Genomic DNA, 26,346 nt, shown 5'->3' with positions numbered 1-26,346 from the left:
GGAAGTCAATGGGGTTTAATCTGTAAACATTCAAATACTGTTTCAAAAGTATATAAAGGCATGTTTTTTTTTATATGATTTATTTATACAAATTTACTCTGTAATTATCCGTGAGCAAATACTTCATACAAAATAAAAATGACAGTAATATAAACTTGTTTGTTCCCACCCCAAATTCAGTGTTGCTGTGTTACACTCAAATAAACAATTATTATTAAACAATTACAATTATTATAAAGCAATTTTATAGTCACAGAATTTACATTTTCCGACAATTTCAAAATATAAATAGATTTATTTTGGTTATTTCTGTGATAGAAAATACTTCAACATCGAAAACGTCCCTAACTTCAGCTTTATCCGTTGCGACCGGATCAATTTGAACTTGCGAACCGGATCAACCGATTCACTGAAAAGATTCGACTCAGAAGATTCACTAATCGGACTTGGTCAACGCTCGTTCTCTGTCACGAACTAACGACTTATTTCTCGGTTTGTTCCTCACACAAATCTGTTAAATGGATTTCTTAAGACTTGTAACGGGCGAGTCGTGTGAACTAAACTACTTTTATGATAATTATGGTGTTTATTTTGTCGTTTAGGGACTTGGAAAAGTGGCCTGGATATTCTTCACAAAAATCACCTTTGTGTTCCACTGAAGAAAGTAAGTATGGGGTTAGGAACGACCTGAGGGTGAGTAAATGAATTGTGCTTTTTGTGTAAACTGTTTATTTAACTCTACTGCACGTTTGATATGTGCAGTGTTACAAACATAACTCCATTTTTGTTTTTGAACATTCAACTCTTGATTCCTCTTGCAATGTTGATTAAAACACTTGAAATGAACTTTAGTTAACAGGTTTATGAACGCACATTCTCTCTGATTAACTCACATGATATACAACATAAGTCTGTAAAGGGATCTGCAGACTGTGTACAATTATCGCCCCCTCAGAAAACAACCGTTATCATTTAAAACTGTTAAATTCCCGCTCTTACGGTGATGCGTCACTACGGGGCGCTTGGATCAAACTAATAAAGGGGGAGCGGGTATAACATCAGTACAACAACATTATTGTTTTCTTGTAATAATAATAATTATATATAAAAAAAACTTTCGTTCAAGAGAGAAACGCAAACGCAACAGGTGTTTTAGGCATACACTCAAATAAAGCGGAACAGAGCGAACAAAACGAAGAACAATTAAATGAACCCCCTCAACTGTGTGTTGTAAAGTTCTGAGGTGCTCAGAAATAACAAGGAGGGGGGCGTGTCCTGAAAGATTGAAAACATACACACACAGACTCACTAACCGTCAATGAAGAGGAAGATATCCATGTAAAGTTCTGAGGTGCTCAGAAATAACAAGGAGGGGGGCGTGTCCTGAAAGATTGAAAACATACACACACACACACACACACACACACACACACTAACCGTCAATGAAGAGGAAGAGGAAGATATCCATGTAAAGTTCTGAGGTGCTCAGAAATAACAAGGATGGGGGCGTGTCCTGAAAGATTGAAAACACACACACACACACACACACTAACCAACCAACCAACCAACCAACCCTCAATGAAGAGGAAGATGAAGATATCCATGATAAAGCTGATCAGTGTCATGGCGAGTTCCAGCAGCATGAGGAAGATCCAATCCGCCCCGATCCCAGACGTGAAGAACCGCTGACAGTACAATAACCAGTCTTGACAGAAACTACAGTACCCATAATGCATCAGAATTCACCTGACGGACTCCATGAAGAGACAGAGGCCTCACAGCTGCTTCAAAATACATGTTTGAGGTATGACAGTGTATAATTAATGTTAACATAATGTGAAAAATATCCTCATGTAAAGTTAATAAAATGAATTTCTAAAGGGCACTCAGGGAAAATTATCCTGCCTACAATTGACAATCAACAGTTTTGTTCCGGAAGTAATAATCTCATTAATTTATCCCATAGACTCATTTATTTTCAACGATAACTTATAAACCTTTAAAGACAGACCTATCATGAGCTCTGAGGTTGTTCATTGATCGTAAATGCTTCTGTTAAATCCAACCATCTGCATTTGTCGTGGAATATCGCGATGAATCTCTCTTAGTTGTAAGAAAACTCTCGGAGTCTTGAGTTCCAGATGCCAAAGTTGTAGTTTATTGAACACCAACAAACATGAGACCGGCCAGCTGTCCGTTCTGACTGTCTTAGTCCAAAACCTCCTCTTCTATACAGTTTGTTATATGGCATTACCTCATTTCTGTGCCCCTTCGTTATTTTTGTAACCAATGGATACTATTTGCCACCATTATCTCACAGAGCCTTTTGATATCTTTTTACTGGTAGAAACTTGGATTTAGTCTATCTTCAAGGTCCTTAGTCTCATTATTTTGTTACAGCTGGGTGCTCTTTGTGTTTTCTGCAGCATCAACACTTTTAGTAACCTCATATGCTCTCTCCTGGGTCACACAAAGGCCAGGAAACTCATATAAGTATTTTGATATATAAGAAACATACTAGAATATTGAAAAATATACTATACATTATCTCATTATTATTGTTTAAAAGTGTTTAATAGCTGAATTCATGGTAAACAACTACATTACCCATGGTGCATCAGAGAAAGATCCACCAATCAGAGTACCTCAACAAACGAAACCTGCGAAATGAGCTTCAGAGCGACCGCCCACTCCCATGATGCAATTAATCTACTTATATATTTGTACATATCGGGATATTTTGCAATAAACATAAAATATATTGTTTCTATACTTATAAACAACAACCTATAATCAATAGTTTTAAATATTTCTATAATGTTATAGTCAATGACAACATTCGCAATGCTTCATGGGATCTTGTACCTTTGTCTTTATGTGCGATTTTAAAATACATTTGTGCTTCTAAACAAAGTTTGTGATGTTGTGATTCACATCGGAGCTGGTTGGTTTGGTTCATGGCGCACAACTCTCTTATGAAGGATTAAAATTCTGTCATTATTTACTCACCCTCATGCCATCCCAGATGTGTATGACTTTCTTTCTTCAGCAGAACACAGATGAAGATTTTTATACATTTCATAAAATGCAAGTTAATGGTGACCAGAACTTTGAATCTCCAAAAAGCTCATAAAGGCAGCACAAAAGTAATCAATAAAACCCCAGTGGATTAATCCATGTCTTCAGAAGCAATCTAATGTGGATGTAAATCTTGACATCAGCAGTCTCCTTGCCGATCACTATTTCAAGCTCGATTGCACTTCCTGTAGCGCCATCTAGTGCTCTTCTCACGCGTCAAGCACTAGGAAGTGTAATCAAGCTTGACATCATGATTGTGCCAAGAGACTGCAATGACAAGATGTCCTGTGAAAAAGGAGTTATATTTTGGTGTTTTTGGAGATTCAAGGTTCTGGTCACAATTCACTTGCATTATATGGACCTACAGATCTGAAATATTCATCTAAATTCTTCATTTGTGTTCTGCAGAAGAACAAACGTCATACACATCTGGGATGAGGGAGAGTAAAGGATTAAAGAGTTGTCATTTGGGTGAACTATCCCAAGTCAGTACCACTAATAGCCACTAGATGATTCAGCTTCATTGTTATATGAACAGGTTAATATGCTCCAAAGAAACGTTTATTAACATTTTTGCTGAATCAATAACAATCATCTTCAAAATCTTCAACTTTTGACTCTTAACATCCACTTTGCTGCTAAACAAATATTTTCAAGACAAGTATTTTTGTCTTGTTTTCTAGTAAGAAATATCTAAACATTCTTAAAATGTGATTTACTTACTGGCATGAGATTTCAAGTCTTGTTTTGAGAGGAAATTTATGCTTAAAACAAAAAAAAAAACTGTTTGCTTTATTCTGTGTAACAAAGAACTGTCACAGCTTTGCCTCAGTCACCATTCACTTTCACTGTATTGAGAAAAGATGCAATAAAAGTGAATAGTAACTGAGGCTCATTCTGCCTAATATACAAGTTAAGCTCAATCAACAGCATTTGTGTCATAATGTTGAAATTATTTGGACTTGTCCCTCATTTTCTTAAAATAAGCAAAAATCGAGATTGCAGTGAGACACTTACAATGGATGTTGATATCTGGAGGGTTTAAAGGCAGAAATATGAAGCTAAGTCCCGCCTTACAGGTAAAAGAGCCTATCACCTTTTAGATACAGACACCGCCTGTCAATCAACTCTAGAACACGCATGCGCATTAACTACAAGTCGGAGGACAATTTTAGTTTTTTAGCGTAATATGAGGTAAAGACACACAATTTATGATTACAGTATTAATATATTTTATTTCTGATATGAAATATGTTCTTTGATCGTAATCTTGACCAACCGTTTGTGAGATTTTGGTCTTTCTCCATTCAAGTAGATAGTAGCTGCACTGACAGGACTGTAAATAACCTCCCGAGAGAATTACAGAAATGACCGACAGTGGACTGACTTGCTAGAGAGACTTCGGTAATGTTCAGAGTTTACAAACATGTTTTAATTCGCATCTGTTGTGAGATTCAACCTCGGCCTTTCATTTGTTATGTATTCCACTGGAGTGCAGCTGCATGAGGACTCATGTGTCACTCAGACACGAGCATGCGAAGTTCACTGTTACTGACTTCACCAGTAAAAACGAAACCTAAACTTTGTGTCTGGTATTTTCAATTCTCACGGTAAGTTAATAATAATAATAATAATAATAATAATAATAATGAAGCCTATTTTTAAAGCAATAAACTCTTCCTGCAGATGTTTGGATATTAGTGATCAGATAAAGTATTGATAGTTTATATCACACTCAGTTTTTCACAGTGTGTCATTTTAAGATCGAGCACTACACGTCGATATTTTAAGCCGCACAAACTTTTATATTTGTAGAGTATTTTCAGTAGTCGCATATTTCTGAGAGATATCCATTCGTCTTTGTGTTTAATAGATTTTCACGACAGTCAGATCAAATGAACTCCAGAAACAAGAACTAGATTATAATAAACCGGAAGTGTTGAACAGGCCCAAAACTGCTCGACGTCTTTACTTACACGATCGGACAGGAGATAAATCATTATGTTATCGGATGAGTAATTGTATTTTGGTGTGAGTTTGAATGAATCTTTCTTTATTTTAAGGGTTAATCGCTGTTTTTATTAAATCAAATTGATTTGTGTTCTGTTAGTTTTTGTTCTTCATTGAGTTTTTCCTTCAGCTAGTAAAAGTGTCTGTTGTAGAGACTCTCTTTGGTGTTCAAATATCCTCAATGGTGTGACCTGAGATGTTTTTCTTTTCTCATCAAATAAATAAATATAAACTTTAATAATGTGGATAATCAGAAGTACACCTCTCTGCTTGTTCTTCATGTAGTTGAGAAACCTGTATTTGAGGCTGTTTGAGCTGTTATTCACACTAGTGGATTTGATCCGCCCACAATTATTTACATTCTGCTGTTCTGAAAATGAGGTAAAGCAGAAGTCTGGTAGTTATTTTTGATCTTTTAATGCTGATTTAGAGAGTAAAGTATGATAGTGAATCAGCTCTGAGTGTTGTTCTTTCTGTTTAGTGTCTTTTATCAGTGTAGTGAAAGATTCAGTTCAGTATCTTGATGTTTTTGTGTGTTTGTGTTCTTCAAATGCAGGTCTGAAGATTATTATGGGATATATTGGAGAGAGCTGCTTCTAAAATGAGTCTCTATGAGGAGAGAGAGGATGGAGCTGTTGACCATCAGAGAGCAGCATCTCCAGAATCCAGCTGTGTGTCTATGAAGAGTAACAACTCCATGATTAAACCCCCTGATCTCAGTGATGGAGCAGTGACCTCTGACCCTGTGTGAGTATAAACATGAAGCAGGTGATTTTATTGGTGCAAACCCGGATGAAACAATATTTAAATGTGAGACAAAATAAACAAAATGTACACAAAGATATTTCGACTACCTTTATTTTTGTATTCATCTCAAATCTATCAGAAACCTTTATGCTAAGATAATGCTAAGACTCACCACGCCTATTGTATATAATGTATACCAGTTTAACATTAACATGATGCACTTATAGGAACAGTTCACCCAAAACTGAATATTCTCTCATTTACTCGCACTCATGCTATCCCAGATGTGTATAACTTTCTTTCTTCTGAAGAAAACACATTTTAAAGATTTTTAAAAGAATATTTCAGCTCTGTAGGTCCATACAGTGCAAGTGGAAAGAAAATCACACAAAGGCAGCATAAAAGTAATCTATACAACTCCAGTGGTTTAATCCATGTCTTCTGATGTTAGATGTGGGTGAGAAACTGATCAATATTTCAGTCCTTTTTTTTTCTTTTCTTTTTTTTTTTACCATAAATCGCCACTTTCACTTTCACAATACATTGTATGGACCTACAGAGCTGAGAGAATTTTCTGAAAATCTTCATTTGTGTTCAGCAGAAGAAAGAAAGTTAAACACATCTGGAATGGGATGAGAGTGAGTAAATGATTTTTGGGTGAACTGTCTGTTTAATATCAGACAAACACAAGTGAAAGTATAAGAGATTATACTGTATATACATGGAGTAATATGCGTCGCTGGTTCGATCCCCACAGCCACCACCATTGTGTCCTTGAGGAAGACACTTAACACCAGGTTGCTCCGGGGGGATTGTCCCTGTAATAAGTGCACTGTAAGTCGCTTTGGATAAATGCGTCTGCCAAGGACACAGTGGTGGTGGCTGTGGGGATCGAACCAGCAACCTTCTGCTTACCAGTTCTGTGCTTTAGCCCACTACACCACCACTCCATAGAAGTCCCAAACTTTGACTTCTTGGTGAGACACCAACCAAAATATTGGTTTAAAAAACATTAGACAAGTCTAAAGAGAGAACATCTAAATTATTATTACTAAACCCAGATTATCTGAATTATTCTGTCTTTTATTTGTATCACCCGCAGGCAGAGAAACACATTTGTACCTCCAGAATCCAGCTGTGTGTCTATGAAGAGTAACAACTCCATGATTGATCCCCCTAATCTCAGTGATGGAGTGATCAGGTGAGATCATATCCAGTGTTGAAGACAATAAGACAATTATATTAATATTAACAGCTGACAAGACTAAACACACATCATCTGAATTATTCTGTCTTTTATATGTATCACCCACAGACAGAGAAACACATTTGTACCTCCAGAATCCAGCTGTGTGTCTGTGAAGAGTAACATCTCCATGAGCCATCCCCCTAATCTCAGTGATGGAGTGATCAGGTGAGACCATATCCAGTGTTGAAGACAAGACAATAAGACAATTATATTAATATAAACAGCTGACAGAACTAAACACATATCATCTGAATTATTCAGCATTATTGGAGATAAATTATTAGAATGATTTCACTTTTTCTCAGAAACACCAGAGGGAGAAAGAGAGGGAGAGATACATCACATGATGAAACAGACTATGAAGAAGCTGATAAAACACTGGCCCAGAAAATCAAACTTCTAGAATATCAAGAAGAGTCCATGGGTAACAGCTCCATGTTTGATCCCTCTAATCTCAGTGCTGACTCAGTGAACAGGTGAGATCCAGTATTGTATATTGATTTATGTTTTAAAGAGCAACATGCAGGTTGAATTTATAACTGAATTAATACTTTATATTGTCTGCAGAGGTCTTTTAAAAAGACATATGTAGAAATTACTAATGAAATTTCATTTGATGTAGAGATTTTGATGAAAATGTGCTAGGCTCTGGAATACGCCTTTCCCGCTATCAACGCGTCATATGACGTAGGGCGAGGCAAACAAATGAGCTCGCGGTCAGCGAGTGTTGATGTAGTTAGAGCAGTAGTGAGAGACAGAACATTTTAGAGAAGCCATAATGGTAAATTATTGTGTTTGTGCTGGTTGCACGAATTCCAGCCTGTCAGGACATCGTGTCCATCATTTTCCTTCTAGAAAAAACAAGACTTTTCGGTCTTGGGTACGTTTTGTGCAGGTGAAGAGAGCAGACTTCACTGCCGCGTCTGTTACCACACACTCGGTCGTTTGTGGCGCACATTTCACTCCGGAGAATTATCGAATTTCGGAGTAAGGACCACGTGAGGCTGATTACTGATGCTGTTCGCTCGGTGCACTCGATGGAATCAAGTCCACCGTCAAAGTGTACACTGGATTTTGGCGCGGGCTGGACTCTAGGACAAAGTGCTAACGTTAGCAGACATTCTGTGCAACGAAAACGAGGACTTAGCAGAGTAAGTCTTACTTTTAATTATTTTAACTCTTAATTTGCTCATAATTATAGGCCTGTGGGCCATCATAGGCATGTTCGTCCACACCGGAGAACTCAGTTTCTTCATTCGCATCCATTGTAACCTGAGCTTAAACTTGACCAGACTCCCTCGCCCATCGTCACTTCCGGTTAGTGCTTTATAGACGCGGAAGTTATTTTATCACAATTTATCTCAAAATATCGTTAATGGCTAAATATATATTACTCCAGTTCAGAAAATCTAGTTGTTTTATCATCAACATACACTATGCTATATAGGGGTGTCCAACCTGCATGTTGCTCTTTAAGGACTGTAAACTATAATGTCTCCTGTTCTTATTTTCTCTGTGTAAAAATATCCATCAGAGCGGACGTCCTCCCCATTGTAAGTGCCTCACGGTAACTTATTTAAAGAAAAGGAGGGACGCATCCAAATAAGGTTTTGTGGTAATCATCATTATGCCACAAATCCTGTCGATTGAACTTGACTTGTATTGAACCGGAATATTCCTTTAATGTCACAGGATAAATGAGAAGACACATTTAACTGTAATAATAAACTGTGTATATATTTTCACTGACCCAACACAAAAAATGTAAAATAGCCGTTTTTACCATCGTGGCTTTAAAAAAAAAAACGTATCCGAAGCAAAATATATTTTATATCCTGTATATTAAGTTTGACATATTATTGTGTATTATTATCCCCCCAAAATTGTATCACATTTATAATTTACAAGATATGATTTATGCCTTATGTAACCCCATATAAGCGCTTTACAGTCATTAATTCATCACATTAATCTCTGCCGTCCTGCGTTTTTAAGGTAAGAGTTCTGTGGAGCACATTATGGGTTTTCAGTCTCCCGTTTACTCATTCTGTCAACTTTTGGGGCTTGTGTAAAGTTTTTACAAGTAGGATCAAAGATTTAGTTAATGAGTTTAAGATTTGATTATTGGCTGAATATAAAAACTTCAGAATCCCCGAGAGAGGAGATCATGCTACTGAATCGGCTGTGACGTGTAATATACAGTAGACATTAGACCTAATATGTGAATTAAGAATGTGGAGAAAAACATGAAGTTAGACAACCCAAACAAGACCAACAGTGACTGATACACAAAGCACAGAAAGAAAATACCAGTTCAGCCCAGAAATGAGACCTGTAACAGGTGTGTCATGAGGATGATATGAAGTGGACTGTTTGAAATGTCATCTTCACACGGCAGCTGAAAAACTCTGATTTTGCTTCTTTTCTTATCAAATGCTATTATCATGTCGAATTAATGTTTGTTTTGAAATATTACATAATTAAATCCAGACCTCATGATTTTCAGGCACGTGTTTAACCGGGTTTTAACTAAGGTTATTACATTTAATTCTGCTCTTCATCTCTAAAGGGAAATTAATTAGATAAAGTGCTAGCACTTTAATTCTAGCGCTCTGTCCCTTTAAGAGAGAGTATGCACGTGAAACAGCATTTATACTGCACGGAGAGTCAGAGATTTACAGTCCAATAGAAAGAAGCTGTTGATTTCTTGTGTTCCTATGAGTGGATTTCTCATTTTTACCAACATATTAAAACTAGGGCTGTCGATTTATTGCATTAATTAAGTGCAAATAATTTGATTAAATATAACGTGTTAAAAAATTAACGCAATTAATCGCAACCCCCCCCCCGGACCGTAATTAATTTAATTTAATTGATCAATTGTCACACATTATAAATACATTTCTGCATATACATGGTGAAATTATTTATTTTTCACATATCCCAGCTAAGCTAAGCTGGGGTCAGAGTGCAGGGTCAGCCATGATACGGCGCCCCTGGACCAGATAGGTTCAAGGGCCTTGCTCAAGGGCCCAACAGTGGTGTCTTGGTGGTGTTGGGGCTTGAACCCCTGACCTTCTGATCAGTAACCCAGAGCCTTAACCGCTGAGCCACCACTGCCCTCATAATAAGGAAGTTTCCTGAGAAATACACGCTTGTAGTACCACCTGTTTACTCCAGAGGGCAGTAAGTGAATCTTCAGCTGTATGAGCAACACACAGTTTATACAGTGAAGAAAACAACTTGCAGCAGAACAACACAAACAACTAATTCTTGTGTTCAAAACACTTAATGAAGCGCAAATCCGAACTAAGAGATCTCAAGATGTGTTCTAAGTATTAAACTATATTTAACTTGACTAAAAAAATCCATGAAGTGTTTTTTTCCTGCTATTTTCCACACATTGGTAATTGCTGCTGCTCGGACACTCAGAACAGAGCCGGGACAGTTCTGGGAGAGCACGCTCAGTGTCTGCTATGGATTTGATTCCATAGTCTGCACATTCTTGTGCGCACATGCATCCAAATAATTGTGCACTGCGCACACTGCTAAATATAATTGTGCACTGCGCACTGCTAAATATAATTGCGCACTGCGCACGCAGCTAAATATAATTGCGCACTGCGCACGCAGCTAAATATAATTGCGCACGCAGCTAAATATAATTGCGCACGCAGCTAAATATAATTGCGCACTGCGCACGCAGCTAAATATAATTGTGCACTGCGCACACTGCTAAATATAATTGCGCACGCAGCTAAATATAATTGTGCACTGCGCAGCTAAATATAATTGTGCACTGCGCACACAGCTAAATATAAGTGTGCACTGCGCACACAGCTAAATATAAGTGTGCACTGCGCACACAGCTAAATATAATTGCGCACGCAGCTAAATATAATTGCACACTGCGCACGCATCTAAATATAATTGTGCACTGCGCACGCAGCTAAATATAATTGCTCTCACTCGTCTCTGAGTGTTCGTTTAGAAGACTTTGTTCGCTCGGTGTAATTGTTGTGCTCTCTCACTTGTTGTTTTCTTGCACTAATGTTATAAATGCAGCACTGGCGCGATCGGGCAAGTCACAGTTCTAGCAACTGGCCTGAATCTTTCTCACACTGGCCCCGGGCCATCGGGCCATCCTGATTGTCGAGCCCTGCTGTACATATACAGGGTTTCTGCAGGTCTTAAAAAGTCTTAATTTGCCCTTCTGCAACAATTCATAAATTCATAACTTGATGGCATTACATGTTGTAAGAGGGATTGTTTTCTCGTTGCGTTTAAGAAGGGTGACCAGATGTCCCGTTGTTAAGAGGTGTGTCCCGACAATAATAACATCTAAACTATGTTATTATGTCCAGTTTCCCCTGGTAGGCTCACTGAATTTTTTCAGATTACATTAATTTACTCATTTTCCTTTTCGCTTATTTCTTTGGTATTGTGTGCCGAGAAGAGAAGCAATTTCAATGCGTCACATGTTGATTTTATGATATTTTCATTGTAATAAACCTGCTGAAATGTTTCTTATTATGCTCTTATTATGAAAATGACTTCATGCTGTTGGCACACACTCTTAGAAATGCTCCAATAAAAATTTTGTTTTCTACAACGAGCTGAAAGAAGCCGATCCATTTCTTCGTGCAACACGTGAATATTTAAGCGAGTATTTTTCTGTCACTGTGAACTGAGGTCAATCAGACAATGTCACATTTAGATCGCTACACTGCACGTTTCACATAGAACAAGCACTTATATGATGAGATGTGGGGGTGTGTTTTGGGTTTCAATGGTGTGAACTTTGTGTTAAAATGTGTACCTGACATGACAAACCATTTCATAATTACACATGCAGTATGACATCTTAATTACACATGCAGAATAGACTACATGGAGTTTGTACATTCAAAAAAAACTAAATCTCAAGTAAAATATAAACTTTCACAAAGTATATAGTCTATACCGTTAAGTGCAGAAGTTTGCACACCTCTTTCAGAAAGTATACAAATAGCCTATAAGAGATCAAAGATTATATTTGTTATAGTGTTGTCACGGTACCAAAATTTCAGTAGTTCAGCCCTAATGCAAATGATAATACGCTTTTAACCATCTGGGGTCGACAGGTGTGCCGGCGCGTCCTGCTGGATATTTTCGTCATTACAGCAGAAACAACTTAAAATAATCCGTCATTTTTGGGCATACAGCTAAGTGTAAGACATCATTAGAGACTATAAAGGGTCTACTTTTATTGGTGTACACTCACAATAACAACAAAACCTTGTGCTTTTGTAAAATAAATAAAATAAAAAGGGTGAGCTTTCAGCTGTCTCTGTGTTCACGATCATATTTCTGAAACACGTCACTAAAATTAACTGAAACACCGCAAATACTTATCACATAAACATGAAACATATGTCTAAAGAAAGCTTAAAATGTCTATTTTAAATAAAACAATTCAAATTTAAAACAAATATTCTTCTGCAACGTAATCTGTATGAAACAAAGTGATGTGCGGTTTTCCTGGCTCAGCTTCATTATCTGTAATGTGATCACACCCACCAGCAGAGCGCGCCATTCATACGCTAATGTGCTGAGGCGATCAAGGGAAAAGTCCACGCCCCCGACTGCGAGATTTAATGTAATTCAAACACAACTAAACTTTTCTGCATGCTTGTAAACTCCTGGATGTAAGGATGAGTTAACATTTTCCTCAGAAGAAGAGCGGGACTCCGATGAACGTTGTATTTTGAAGAGAGACTTGATCCAGCAGAGGATACAATTTCAGACGAGTAAGTCATTTAGTTTTCATTAGCTGACGTCCTATTTTATATAAACATACATATTTTACTAGTGGGACTGTTTCCAGACTGGATTGAAAGTATTGACATTTGAAATATGTCCTAATAGGCAAGTTTTAGTTACATGTAAATGTTGTTTCGGCTAAAGCAGGTATTTAAATTGTATGCTGTATAATATAAATATGATATGTAATGTGATATAAAAATAATTTGAATGTTTAGATTATATTTTAACTTGTTTATGCTGCCTCATTATCATCAACAAAGCTTGTGCTTGCAAATATGTGTTCAGGTTAAATGAGTAAAATATACTTTAAATATGCCCATTTTGGATCAAATAAATGCAGTCTTGGTGAGCAGAAGAGACTTCTTTTAACGGTAGTGTAGGTATAAAATTAAGTAAAGTTTTATGTAAAGAAAATGTATAGTCGGATTACTTTTAACTTAAAACTTCATTTTGATCAAAGTCTCCTCACATTCATTCTCTATCCCTCATTGATAGGCCCAGGGGAGGGTCTTTTGTGTCCTCGGATGTGAATCACATAAATATTCGTGATAGTTCACGCCTCCTCGCATATGACCTTTCTAACACTAAAAGTGTCATACAAAAGTTCAATGACTATATTGTTTTGTATGAATGAGTGATCAGGATGATTTTCACATAATTTTGTAGCAAAAACTCTCGGCTGCAAGATCCAGTTCTCAATAGTCTTGTGGACAAATGTTTAGTATGTGTTATATGGCCTTATTTCAATGACTTAAAATTGTAGTTTTTTCAAAAACCACGCATAAACGTTATTTTCTCAGAAATACAAACCTGTACACACATGTTGCTCACATATTATTGTTGCCCAGTTTGTGCTGAATACAGTGTTATCAGGCTTTAGCCATGAATATGTTTTTAAGCAACTGAAAAAAGCACAAATGTCAAGGCATGTCAAAACTTCTCCAGGGCCCAAAATACCCTCAGACCCCAGAGGGTTAAACTCCCCTGCTTTATTTGCTTGAATTAAGCCGGGTGTCTGTCTTTCAGGTGCTTTATTAAGTTTGATGCGTTTCCTCCTTTCGTCAGAATATTGTGAAAGCAGCGTTTACAAATAGGTTTTTGCTGATCTATGATGTTTCCCTTTTCATCAGCCTCAAATCCAAAGAATTTCCAAACCTGGCTTATTCCACTTTTCATTTAGACAAGATTCAGTTGAGACTCTGCAGCAGTTTGCTTGTCGCCATCTTTGCTTGTTGTGAGCATTCAAAAGTTCCCGACTCTGCATGGGTAGACCCGGTACTCGGTACCTTCAGAAATTCTGGTATCGTAAAAAATGTTTGTTTGAGTACCGACTTGGTACCGGAGTACCGGTATTTTTGACAACACTAATTTGTTATGCAGTGCTGCCCTTCAAAAGCTACATAACACAAAATGTACTCTTATTTGCACAAATCATCCTGTTCAAAAGTTTGCACCCCTTGCTGCTTCTTGTGTTGCCTTCTTGAGCGGCAGTAATTGTTTGCAGCTTTTGTAATAGTTGAGAATGAGTCCCTCAATTGTCCCAAGTGTCAAAAGCTGAATCTCATTTATAGCCACTGTTGGGAAGAACTCAAATGTGCAGAAGATGCTGAGAAACCAAATAATTATAAAGTAGTTATTAGTCGTCACTGCTCAGGACAATGCATGAACAATTATTACACAAACAGTCACTGATCATCGAGAAAGCAACACACCATATTAAACACCAAGAGAATATAAACTTCTGAACAGGATCATGTGTGTAAATTCAGTTACAATTTTGTCTTGTGGAATATACAGTATGTGAGGATCTGTGATGTCAAATTGCTTCTTCAGGGCCGTACAAAATAAAAACATGCAATTTTTATGATCACTCATTAAAAAAAGATAATTCCATTTTGATGGACTTCTCTCAGTAGCTTCAGTACAAACTGGAATTTGGAAGAATAAGATCATTAATAATTAGGGCTGTTGATTTAACAAGCTAATAAAGCATTTTATTATATGAAAAATAATGCATAGAAATAAAAATAACACAATTTATCATGCCCCCAGACCATATGCAAATTCTGATTGAAACTTTGAGTGTCTCAATTTTCTTAGTTCCTCTGTTCTTCTTAATTCCTCTGCAGTGTGGAGAGAGCTGATCTGATCAGATCTGGGACGTCCGATCGGACAGAAGCAGTGGATGATGTCCTACAGAGACTCAAAGACACTCACAAAACCATCATGAAGAACAAGTTTGAGAGTTTATTTGAGGGAATCAAACTACAAGAGAATCAAACCCTCCTGAACAGGATTTACACACAGCTCTACATCATCGAGGGAGAGAGTGAAGGAGTGAATGAAGAACATGAGGTTTTACAGATGGAGAAAAGTTACAGGACACTCCAAGACACTCCAATCAACTGCAATGACATCTTTAAACCTTTATCTGAACCAGGATGTGAGGAGAAGAGAAGAGAAAACATCAAGACTGTTCTCACTAAAGGCATCGCTGGAATTGGAAAAACAGTCTCTGTGCAGAAGTTCATTGTGGACTGGGCCGAGGGAAAAGCCAATCAAGATGTAGATTTCATGTTTGTGCTTCCATTTCGAGAGCTGAACTTGATTAAAGATCACCAGTACAGTCTTCACAAACTTCTGCTGGACTTTCATCCTGACCTTCATGATCTGGACTCAAAGATTTATGATGAGTGTAAAGTTGTGTTCGTCTGGATGAAAGCAGAATTCCTCTGAAGTTTTCAGACAGTGAGAAAGTTTCTGATGTGACTGAGACTTCATCAGTGGGTGTGTTGATGTCAAACCTCATCAAAGGAGATCTGCTTCCCTCCGCTCTCATCTGGACCACCTCCAGACCAGCAGCAGCCAATCAGATCCCCTCAGAATACATCAACCGTGTGACTGAAATCCAGGGATTCAATGACCCTCAGAAGGAGGAATATTTCAGGAAGAGAATCAGTGATGAGCATCAAGCCAGCAGAATCATCTCACACATTAGAAGAGCAAGAAGCCTCCACATCATGTGCCACATACCAGTCTTCTGTTGGATCTCATCCACTGTGCTTCAAAACATCCTGAAACAAGATGACAGTGCAGAAATCCCTCAAACTCTGACTGAAATGTACATCCACTTCCTGCTCATTCAGATCAAAATGAGGAATGAGAAGTATGAAGAGAGAGATCCAGAAAAAGTGATTGTGAAACTTGCTGAACTGGCTTTCAAACAGCTGATGAAGGGCAATGTCATGTTCTATGAGGAGGACCTGATTGAGAGCGGCATAGACGTCACTGACGCCTCGGTGTATTCTGGGATCTGCACTGAAATCTTTAAGGAGGAATCTGTGATTCATCAGAGGAAAGTCTACAGCTTCATTCATCTGAGCTTTCAGGAGTTTTTTGCAGCACTTTATGTGTTTTTCTGTTATTTACACAAGAACTGTGATGTTCTGAAAATGTTTCTGAGAGGAAAACACAGAACTCGATGTGAGGATGTTCCTCTGGATGTGTTTATGATGGCAGTAATGATTAAAGCCCTGGAGATTAAAACTGGAGATCTGGATCTTTTCCTTCGATTCCTTCATGGCATCTCACTGGAGTCCAATCAGAGACTCTTACAGGATCTACTGAAACACACAGAGAACAATCCAGAGATCATGAAGAAAATAATCCAAAACCTCAAACAAGATCAATTTCAAAACGTCAGTCCTGAAAGATGGATGAATCTCTCACACTGCTTGATTGAAATGAAAGATCATTCTGTTGTTGAAGAAATGCAGATCTTTTTAAAATCTGAAACAAAGAAAGAACTTTCACTTGCACAATGTTCAACTTTGGCCCACATGATCCTGATGTCAGAGGAGGTGCTGGATGAGTTAGACCCCAACAAATGGCAAATATATTCAATAGAGGGTCGACAGAGACTCTTACCAGCTGTGAGGAACTGCAGAAAAGCTCTGTGAGTGTTAACATCTAATATTTAATCACTATAATTACATTTGACAGAAGTTGTGATCTACGGCAGGTTCTTGGGTTTGTGGCAAACTCAAAGTCATGTCAGCTGACATAAAGAAGAATTTTATTTGACTTTGGATAAAAGTGTCTGGTAAATGAATAGATGAAGTTTTAAAGGGGTCATGAAATGCTCTATTTTATAATTGTATTATCTTCCCTGAGGTCCACTGATAATGTTAGTAAAGTTTTTCTTTCACTAAATCAGTCATAATTTAGTAATATTTGATAATTTTCCTCCCTGTCTCTGGCCCTCTGTCTGAAACACTCAGTTAAAACTTCAGTGTAAACGCCCACTGTTCTGATTGGCTAATATCGTGCAGCACCTCAAATACAACCATATTTGAAACTCAATCGGAAGAGAATGAACAAGCTCCACAACAGTATAAAACTACATTTCTGTGTTTGCACATAATGCAAATCCAACACATTGCATCCTAATATATAGTTGCTGTTTGATGGAAAAGCAGAACATTTGTGTTCTCAGAACTTAGTTGGTAGGTTTTCAATTGCTAGAGAATTTATTTTTGTATGTAATCTGAGCTTTTACTTACTATTTTATAGGGCTGGGCGATAAATGATCTCAATATGGCATCGCGATAATATTTATTTAGACTACGATGATAAACTTTTGACATGTTTACTCTATATGGATACTGCCTATTACAAAGCAGAAATAAACAGACAACAGCCAGTCAGAACGCAGATTTTGGCTTGTGCGTCTAAGTACACGCCCATTTGCTAGCAGAGCACTGTTTGAGCTACCGGCAGTGAAGAAAGTGAGTGTAAAGAAAAAATGAGTGGAAACGACGAACTCGAACTATCTTCCAAAGCTGAGGAAATTGTTGACAAAAAAGGTAACAAGACGTCAATTATATGGAAGTGGTTTGGATATCTGAAAAGCGACGACGCGCAAATAAAGACAGTCTGCAAAATATGCCGTCGGTCGGTGATAACCAAGACGGGAAACACAACAAACCTTTTCGGTCACCTGAAAGGGTACCATCCCAGCGACCACACCGAGAGTATGTGATAAAGATAGCACGAGTGCTGGAGCAGGAGAAGGCCATTGCAAAGGTTTTGTCAGCTGATAAAAAAACAAGGCACTTGGTTCCCTCGTGGCAGGGCATCATTATCAGTATACTTTTCAAACGGGCAGCATTATTAAATTATATATCGTAACAAATATCGATATCGATCAATATGGAAAAAAATATTGTGATAATATATTTTGCCATATCGTCCAGCCCTACTATTTTAGATCTAAATCAGTTTTATGACTAGAGTTTCTAGTCCGGTTGTTGAGTGGACAGTTCAGTGTTTTTCTGGTCAAATGCATAAATTCAGAATTAACTTTCACTCACTGTAAAAAAAAAGATCACTATCTTCTATGGCCGTGAGAAATGCAAAATTATGATTATAATAAAATGATTTTTGGGAACGTGCATTGCAACAGATTTTTTATAACCGTGATTCTTGATTCATTTCTACTGGTCTGTTACACATTGACTCAGATCGATAAGGTTACTGACGTAACCCAGGTTCTCTGATAACATGAAGTGAGGTATCTCACTATGGGAACGCCTCTGGGCGTGACCGATCGCGGAAGCACCTATTACACCACGTCTGCCAACCCTGGCAGACCAATCGCTGCAGCGATCAGGAGTCACCTCCTGTATATAAACTGCAGTCACCTGCCGTTTCGTCATTCTCCGCATATCTCTTCTCCGTGCTACGAGGCAAGGAGGGCAATGTTTGTGAGATACCTCACTTCATGTTATCAGAGAACCTGGGTTACGTCAGTAACCTTATCGTTCTCTTTCTAACATTCATTCGGTATCTCACTATGGGATATAGACCACTCCCGTATTGCCGATATGCTGACGAAGCAGACTGAAAACAAAAGGAGATAAAATATCCACTTACCAAAAACGAACCAACTCACACCCTCTGGCTACTTACTCCCAGAACTGAGTGCGCCAGAGATGGCTCTGTAACATCCAATCTATAAAAACGTATAAATGTGTGCGGAGAGGACCAGCTGGCTGCCGCAAGAAATTTCTTGAATCGATATACCCTTAAATAGAGCCCAGGATGTAGACATTCCCCTTGTAGAATGCGCCAGAGACCTACTGGGGGCTCCATGTTCATGCTGTTATAGCATAACACAATAGCCTCTACCATCCAATGGGAAAGACGTTGCCGTGATTTAGGCTTTCCCTTAAAAGAGTCAGCCCATGATACAAACAGCTGGTTACTTTTCCAAGCAATGTGCGGGTTCTCTGTACATACATGTACAGCGCATCTAACCGGACATAAACAGTGTAACCTCTCCTCCTCTGGTGAATAAAAAGGAGGTGGATGAAAAGCTGTTAAGTCAACCGCTCTTACTGTATCCGCGTGATCCAGTACTTTGGGCACGTAACCGGATTAGTCCTGAAAAGAGCTCTTTGACCATCAGGGGCTGAACATCATACATGAGGGATGAACTGATAAAGCCTGTAGTTCACTGACCCTCTTTGCCGTTGTAAGAGCCAGTAACAAAGCAGTCTTCAAAGCGAGCAGCTTTAAGACAATGCTATCAATGGGTTCAAACGGAGCTTTTGAGAGCTGCTCAGTACTACCGACAAATCCCATGGCGGGACCAGTGGCTTTGACACCGGGTGTAGCCTGCGTGCCCCTCTCATGAATCGACAGACTAGTGGGTGTCGGCCGATGGTACCCGAGTCAATACCCACATGACACGCTGATATAGCGGACAAATAAACCTTAACCGTGGAGAAGGCTCTGCCCTTATCCAGGAGGTCCTGAAGGAAACTCAACACGTTCGACACAGAGCACAAGAAAGGAACATTGTTCTTGTCAGCACACCATTCCTCAAAAACTCTCCATTTGAGATCATATAAAGAACGAGTCGAGGCAGCCCTCGCGTTCTGAATCGTCTCAATCACCTTCGGAGGTTTTCAGATTCAACCTCTCACGGGCCAGGCCCAGAGAGCTAATTTCTGAGGGGAGGGATGGAAAATTTCCCCCCGTGCTTGCGAGAGGAGATCTCTGCGCGTTGGTAACGGCCACGGCTGGTTGTGGAGCAGTTGCGCGATCTCCGCAATCCACAGTCTCCCCGGCCAGAACGGTGCGATCAGAATCATAACATGTCCGCGCCCCGAACCCTCCGTGAGTGTTGGCTCGATCAAGCTCAACGGAGGGAACGCGTACAGTAACACGCCTGGCCATTCGTGGGCTAGAGCATCCACACCCAATGGTGCATCGTCTCCGGTCAGAGAGAAGAACAGGGGCATTGCGCTGCCTTGCGCGACGCGTAAAGATCTACGGCAGCCTGGCCGAATCTCTGCCATACCATACGGATCACCTGGGGTGGAGTCTCCACTCCCGCTCAGAGGATTCCGCCTGGACAATAGATCCGCCCCTGTTCATTATCCCCGGACATGTGTCGCGTGAATGACAGGAAGTTCCTGTTGCTCCACGTAATCAGTCTCTTCGCTAACCTGTGTAGCGTGTGAGAACGCACTCCCCTTGTCGATTTATGTAGGCTATCACCGTTGTATTGTCTGACCTGACCAATACGTGATGACTCTTGAGAAAGTGCACGAAATGTCTCAGAGCTAGAAACACTGCCAGTAGCTCTAAAAAATTTATGTGCTTTTCTCTCAGCTGGAGACCAAACCCCCTCGCTGTTCTGCCCTCGAACACTGCGCCCCAGCCTGTGAGAGATGCGTCTGTCGTCATTACTTTCCTCAGTACGATCGGGCCCAGGGGCAGCCGGTCCTGAGAAAAGACGGGCTCTCCAATAACGAAGAGCTCATGCATTCTGGTGAGACGCCGCACTCGCTGGCTGAGGTGGCTCTTGGGGCTGAATACCTTGTGACGCTGTCCAGTTCTGAAATTCCCTCATTTGCAACAGTCCCAGGGGAACCACGGACACCGTTGAGGCCATCAGTCCTAATGGCCAAGGCACATTCTGAACTGGACTGATTTTCCTTGTTGGAAAAGGGAAAGGCAGCTGTGAAAAGTCTCGATGCGATCCTCCGATAGGAAAGCTCGAAACGCCACAGAATTCAACCTGAGACCTAGGTAGACTATTTCCTGAGCCGGAGATAGACAACTTTTCGGTTGGTTTATCTTGAAACCCAATCTTTCCAGGTGCATCACCAGTCTGTGTGTATCTCTCTCTGCCTGCCGAGGGCACGGCGCGGAGATTAGCAGATCGTCCAGATATGATGAAATCCTGATCCCTGATCCCTCAACGGAGTCAGGGCTCCTTCTACACACTTGCTGAATACCCGAGGAGCTAGAGCTAGGCCAAATGGTATTCTCATATACTCGTAAGCCGTGCCCTGATAGGCTGAACCTCAGATATTTCCTGTGCTAGGAAAAATATCTATATGAAAATATGCATCCAGGAGATCTACTGCTGTGAACCAGTCTCCTCATCTAATATTTTGACACAATGTTCTGATAGACAGCATTTTGAATTTGTATTTCCTGAGGTGTCTGTTGAGGCCTCAGTAAATCCAGAATAGGACCGAAGACCCCCTCTCTTGGGAATCACAAAATAACGGGAGTAGAAGCCCTCGTGGCTCTCTTCCGCTGAAATCGCTCTTATCACTCCCTTTCTTATTAGAGAGGCTATTTCCTCCTCTAATACAAGAGCTGCTTCCCCTTTGGCCACTGAAATTACCACTCCATTGAATAGAGGAGGTTTCACAGCTAATTGAAGCCTGTAACCCTTCTCTATGGTGGTTAACACCCAGGGATGAACTGCGATGCGCGCCAGTTCACTGCCTGCGTGAGCGAGTGGGCCCTTCCTCGCTGCCGCTCACCAGAGGTGCCGTAGCACACTCTAGCGGCGAGGGGGAAGACCGCCCAGTAAAGGAGTTATGTTGGTCTTTATCTGTGATTGATTTAATCTTTTGAGATATTTTCTTTTTCTCTTAAACTCTGCTCTCGGTGCTTGACCTGGATGCGCCAGAGAAAACTTTATTTTTGAAGTCGTGATTGTGAACGCTAAACCTTCCTCCCTCGTAACAAACCTCAAAGGTGGAGGGGAGGCGATCTCTTGGGGGCACTAACAGAACTTCGGCCACATTCCCACGACACGCTGGACATTGAACCGCCCAAACGAACACATTTCACCTCTGAATTCCTTCTCCTTTTCCCGCGGGAGGAGAGAGGAATCGCTTTGAAGGGCTGGGACAGATAAACCCTGGGTGCTGTCTCCCAACCCTTCTAGATGTCGAACTGACGTATCAGGTCGACCGTCTCTTCTTGCTCCCCTGGGGGCAGCCGGTCGATGTTTCGCTGCTGCGTCGCGAAAGACTGTTTAGGTCTCACGGCCGGGCTTCGGCTGTGAAGCTGCGCTGCTCGACTGTTGTGGGGGGCGGAGCGGACGGCTGATAATCTGAATGTCCTCCTCTTCCTGAAGGTCTGAAAGTTGGCCGACTCCTGTGATAAGGCCGAGCCGCCGGCTTTCTGGGGAGGCAGACCTGGAAAGCTTCGCCCTCCTTCTTTCGCAGAGGTCACACTGCTGCCTCATCGCTGTCACCGTCGCACTGAACATGGCTTTTGGGTCAATAGGGGCATCCAAAAACTCGGCTTTCTCCTTTTCAGAGAGCCCTGACAAACCCAGCCACAACGATCTCTCTCCCACAACTGCTAGACCCATACTCCGCTCACGACTCCTTGAACTGCTCCGCGGGACGTGCGCAGGTTCAAATCTCGCGATAACGCAAATCTCCTCCCAGAGCACCGGGTTGGGAGATCCGAGTCCAGCTGACGCACCCATCTCCTCTAATAATTCCGCTTGATAGGCTGTGAGGAGGGACGTAGCGCTCAGAGCACGGACAGACAGTGCAGTGGATTTGTAGATCTTTTGAAAAACAGAGGCGCGGCTTCTGTTTTCCCTGGCAACGAAGCTCCGGTTGAAGAGAGCCGCTTCTGCGGCCTGGATGCAAGTGATTTGCAACCGAGGTTTCCACCGGGAGGGTCTGCCATCCCTAGATCCTCCATTCCCTGAACGCCCAGCCTTGAGAAACCCTTGACGGGCACTCGATGAGAAAAAGGCTTGTCCCAAAACTTTTTCATCTCCGCCACACAGGCGGAACTGCCGGAATGAACTGCCTCGTTGGCGGGAGACGAGACGGAAGTCTCTTTCCATCATACAGGTCCCTTGGCGCCCCTGACCTGTCTGTTGGGATGGCCAGTCAATTGACAATCTAGCCGCGGCCCTACGACAGACTTCGATCAAGTCTGTGTCCACCTGAACAGGGAGGGTGAACTCTCATCCTGTGCACTCGGGCGCCTGGCTTGGTTCGGGGAAGAATAGCATCTTCATCGCCGCCATCCTCGCCTTCAAGGATATTCGACAACACCTCATCATCGCCCTCTTCCTCTTCCGCTAGTGGATCCTCGAACAGCGGAGGAAGGACGGGTGACACTTTCTCCATCATCTCTGCCCATGAGCTGGTGGTTTGGGGACAATCCATGGGTTCCTCTCTGGGTTGAGCAGAGAGGCATGGGTCCGCTTTTCCACCGACTGCCACGCTGAGCCTCCTTTCTCGGTTTTAGTCGAGAACATCGCGCAAGTGCGGGCAGCCCTCGGGTTGGACAGCGCTGCCTGAGCGTGTTTAGCTCCAGACAAGAAATGCAGAGGCCGTGGGCATCCTTGGCAGAAATCCACATTCCACAAGCACACGGATGCGGAGGACTACCTCTTCCTCCGGGCTCTCCGGTTCTATCGCGGTGGCCATGATAGAGCCTGCACTCTCTTCAGTACGGTAAGTTATCACACAACGCAACGACTTGTACGGAGCTGTGCTGCGATGAGAGAGCTCTCGCTTAAATAAAACTTAAGAGCAGGAAAACTCGCCTTAACACGTTAGTTCTCACGCTCTAAAGCGGCGGTCACTCAACAACCAAGGGAATGATCTGCGCTTGGGACGCTACCTGAAGGCTCCGGCCAGAAAACAGTTAAGCAATCGCTCCCAAAATCTGCTGAGGACAGCTTCCGAAATCTTCCACGGGGAAGAGAGCGAGAATGACGAAACGGCAGGTGACTGCAGTTTATATACAGGGAGGTGACTCCCTGATCGCTGCAGCGATTGGTCTGCCAGGGTTGGCAGACGTGGTGTAATAGGTGCTTCCGCGATCGGTCATGCCCAGAGGCGTTCCCATAGTGAGATACCGAACGAATGTTAGAAAGAGAACCATTCAGCTGCTTGATGGTCTCGTTATAAAGCATCAACAAGGTGTGTTATTTTAAGAGGTTTTTACAGTGTTGCAGTGTGTGGTTATGATGTTAATGTCTTTTCATGACAATTGAAGATCCAAGAAAAACAAACCCACAAGCCCTCGTCCACGTGACAGTCAGAGCATCTGCGTTAGAAGCAGAATACTGTAAATTCGGTGCGTCCTCATGCAGATGTGCAGAGAGTCTGTTATTGGTAGAGTGATATTTCATGATATTTTTTCTTTCATATTTTTATGTTTGAGATTTTGCTTATCACTGAGTTAGACGAGGACAGCGCTCGCAGACATGTGAGAGAGGATAAAGTCTGTTAATGCAAAAATAACTAACGTGCAGGGATGCAAACAGCGCGCTTTTCGGCGCCTCCCGCTTTTTTCACGTCAGTTTGGGTGACTTGTGTGAATCGTGCAGATTCGAAGAGTTTTTTTTGGGGGTCTGTCTGATTATAATTTCACCAACAGTAATTCTGGATTGCATCCACCAAACAAGTAAATAGGAAATAAGCTAATCAAAACACTGCGCGCCAAAACATATCATGCGCGCAAGCGTGAGTCACTAGTGTTTCTTCTTGCTGTAACTGCCACTTCAACAAATTTCTCCCTGAGGACCAGAGTTCGGCGCCGCAAATTCCCGTCTTACTGGCAACTGGTGAGATCACTGGAGGTAAGGATATTTTTGATTTATAATGTTATATAATCTACTAGTCATGTAATTTATTAAACATTTCAACAATGCCTATTTCAATTGGGTAGGTAATATGTTGTGTGTGTGTGTGTAACCTACATATATATCATTACGTTTTAGCTAACGTTACATCAACTTCACCTGTAAAAGACCTAACGTTAGTGCTTGTTAGCAGATCAAATTATGGATGGCTGTAGCTACATAGAAAAAGTTGTTCGCCTATAATCATGTTCGTTTGCACGTTATGCATTTTAATATTAAATTCCTGACTTGGCTAACGTTACTATCGCCTAACTTGTACAGTAATATTAAACCCTACGTTACCGATTTTCCAATGTTGTTGTTAATGCTAGATTAGGGCTAATGCTAGATAAATGCTGCATGCATGCATGGCCATAGATTTACTATGGTTAATGTGTAAGGAATAATTGACGACAGGCCGTTGAATTATTATAAAAAATAATGCACACCCACCCGATGTGGTAATGCGGTCACGTTTTTTTAGAGTTAGGAACGGAGGTTTGAGCCACTGATAGCAGACAAATGATGGGGACACACTTACGACTTGCTGAAACATTTAAAGACTGTCTGTTTCCATCGACTGTAGCAGGTCTTAAACACCGACTCTGAACACCGACTGAACGCGCTGAACACGCGTTTGGGCATGATCAGTCATAAGTATAAAATTACATTCATAACTGGCCTTAGAGTAAGTGTGTGCCCGGCTTTTATGCAGTTATTAATGCAGTTATTGAGAGAGAGAGAGAGAGAGAGAGAGAGAGAGATGTTGCAATAATGAGACAGAAAAGCATGTGCATCAATATTGTTATTTATGTATTAATTAAATTCGTTTTAATTAATTCGTTCATTCTTGTTTTCTATTATTGACAGTAGATAACAAATGAAACGCTCAAAGCCCTTTTAACAAGTAGGCCTATCAATAATTAGGCCTATTTATTTGTTATATTATCTGGAATAATTACGAAAACCCGTGCAGCAGGACTATTAATTTATTTATATATTCAGTTTAATTTTCTATTTATCATAGATAGGACTATATGCTTTATTTATTAAAATTAAACTACATGTGTCCATTGATTGTGAAGTTAGACATAGAAAATTGCAGATCAAGGGCATGGGGCTGCATGTTTTTTCTTGTTATAAATTGTATCCTATTTTCCGTTATTACAGTTAACAACGCGCAGTGATATGGTTAGTATTTTAAATAAAGTTTACTACTTATTTAAATTTTCTTTCCATTTTATCATTAGCGGTTCAGAACAGGGGAAACAGTATTGAGAAACTTGCCATTGTGCTGCAGCCATGAAACCCGAGTATGAACTCAGGATAAACATGTTTTTTGTATGTTATGTGTTGCAGATAATCATGGATTTTATTGGGAAGGTGACCAAGGCATACACAGCTTGTGGCAAGTACATGCAGAACAAACTACCTCTCAAAAGTAAGACCCTACAGGCCTTGTCCTCCATTGATCCTGTGG

General features: G+C 40.6%; 2 protein-coding genes across 2 annotated transcripts in view; both read left to right on the top strand.

Annotated features, from left to right (window-relative positions):
- LOC127631545 (NACHT, LRR and PYD domains-containing protein 3-like) overlaps positions 1 to 26,346 on the top strand; it is a 191,355-nt gene that overhangs the window by 71,537 nt on the left and 93,472 nt on the right. The window lies entirely within an intron of this gene.
- The window catches only part of LOC127631549 (NACHT, LRR and PYD domains-containing protein 3-like), a 62,791-nt gene continuing 41,010 nt past the window's right edge, over positions 4,566 to 26,346 (top strand). Inside the window, 7 exon segments of the mRNA XM_052109712.1 lie at positions 4,566 to 4,688; positions 5,645 to 5,835; positions 6,938 to 7,036; positions 7,151 to 7,249; positions 7,390 to 7,560; positions 15,019 to 15,596; positions 15,599 to 16,844. Coding sequence (XP_051965672.1) covers positions 5,690 to 5,835; positions 6,938 to 7,036; positions 7,151 to 7,249; positions 7,390 to 7,560; positions 15,019 to 15,596; positions 15,599 to 16,844 — 2,339 coding nt within the window. The 5' untranslated portion in view covers positions 4,566 to 4,688; positions 5,645 to 5,689.

Source organism: Xyrauchen texanus, chromosome 38 (genome assembly GCF_025860055.1).
Source record: "Xyrauchen texanus isolate HMW12.3.18 chromosome 38, RBS_HiC_50CHRs, whole genome shotgun sequence".
In the NCBI taxonomy this organism is placed as follows: Eukaryota; Metazoa; Chordata; class Actinopteri; order Cypriniformes; family Catostomidae; genus Xyrauchen; species Xyrauchen texanus.
This window is presented reverse-complemented; position numbering and strand designations above follow the sequence as displayed.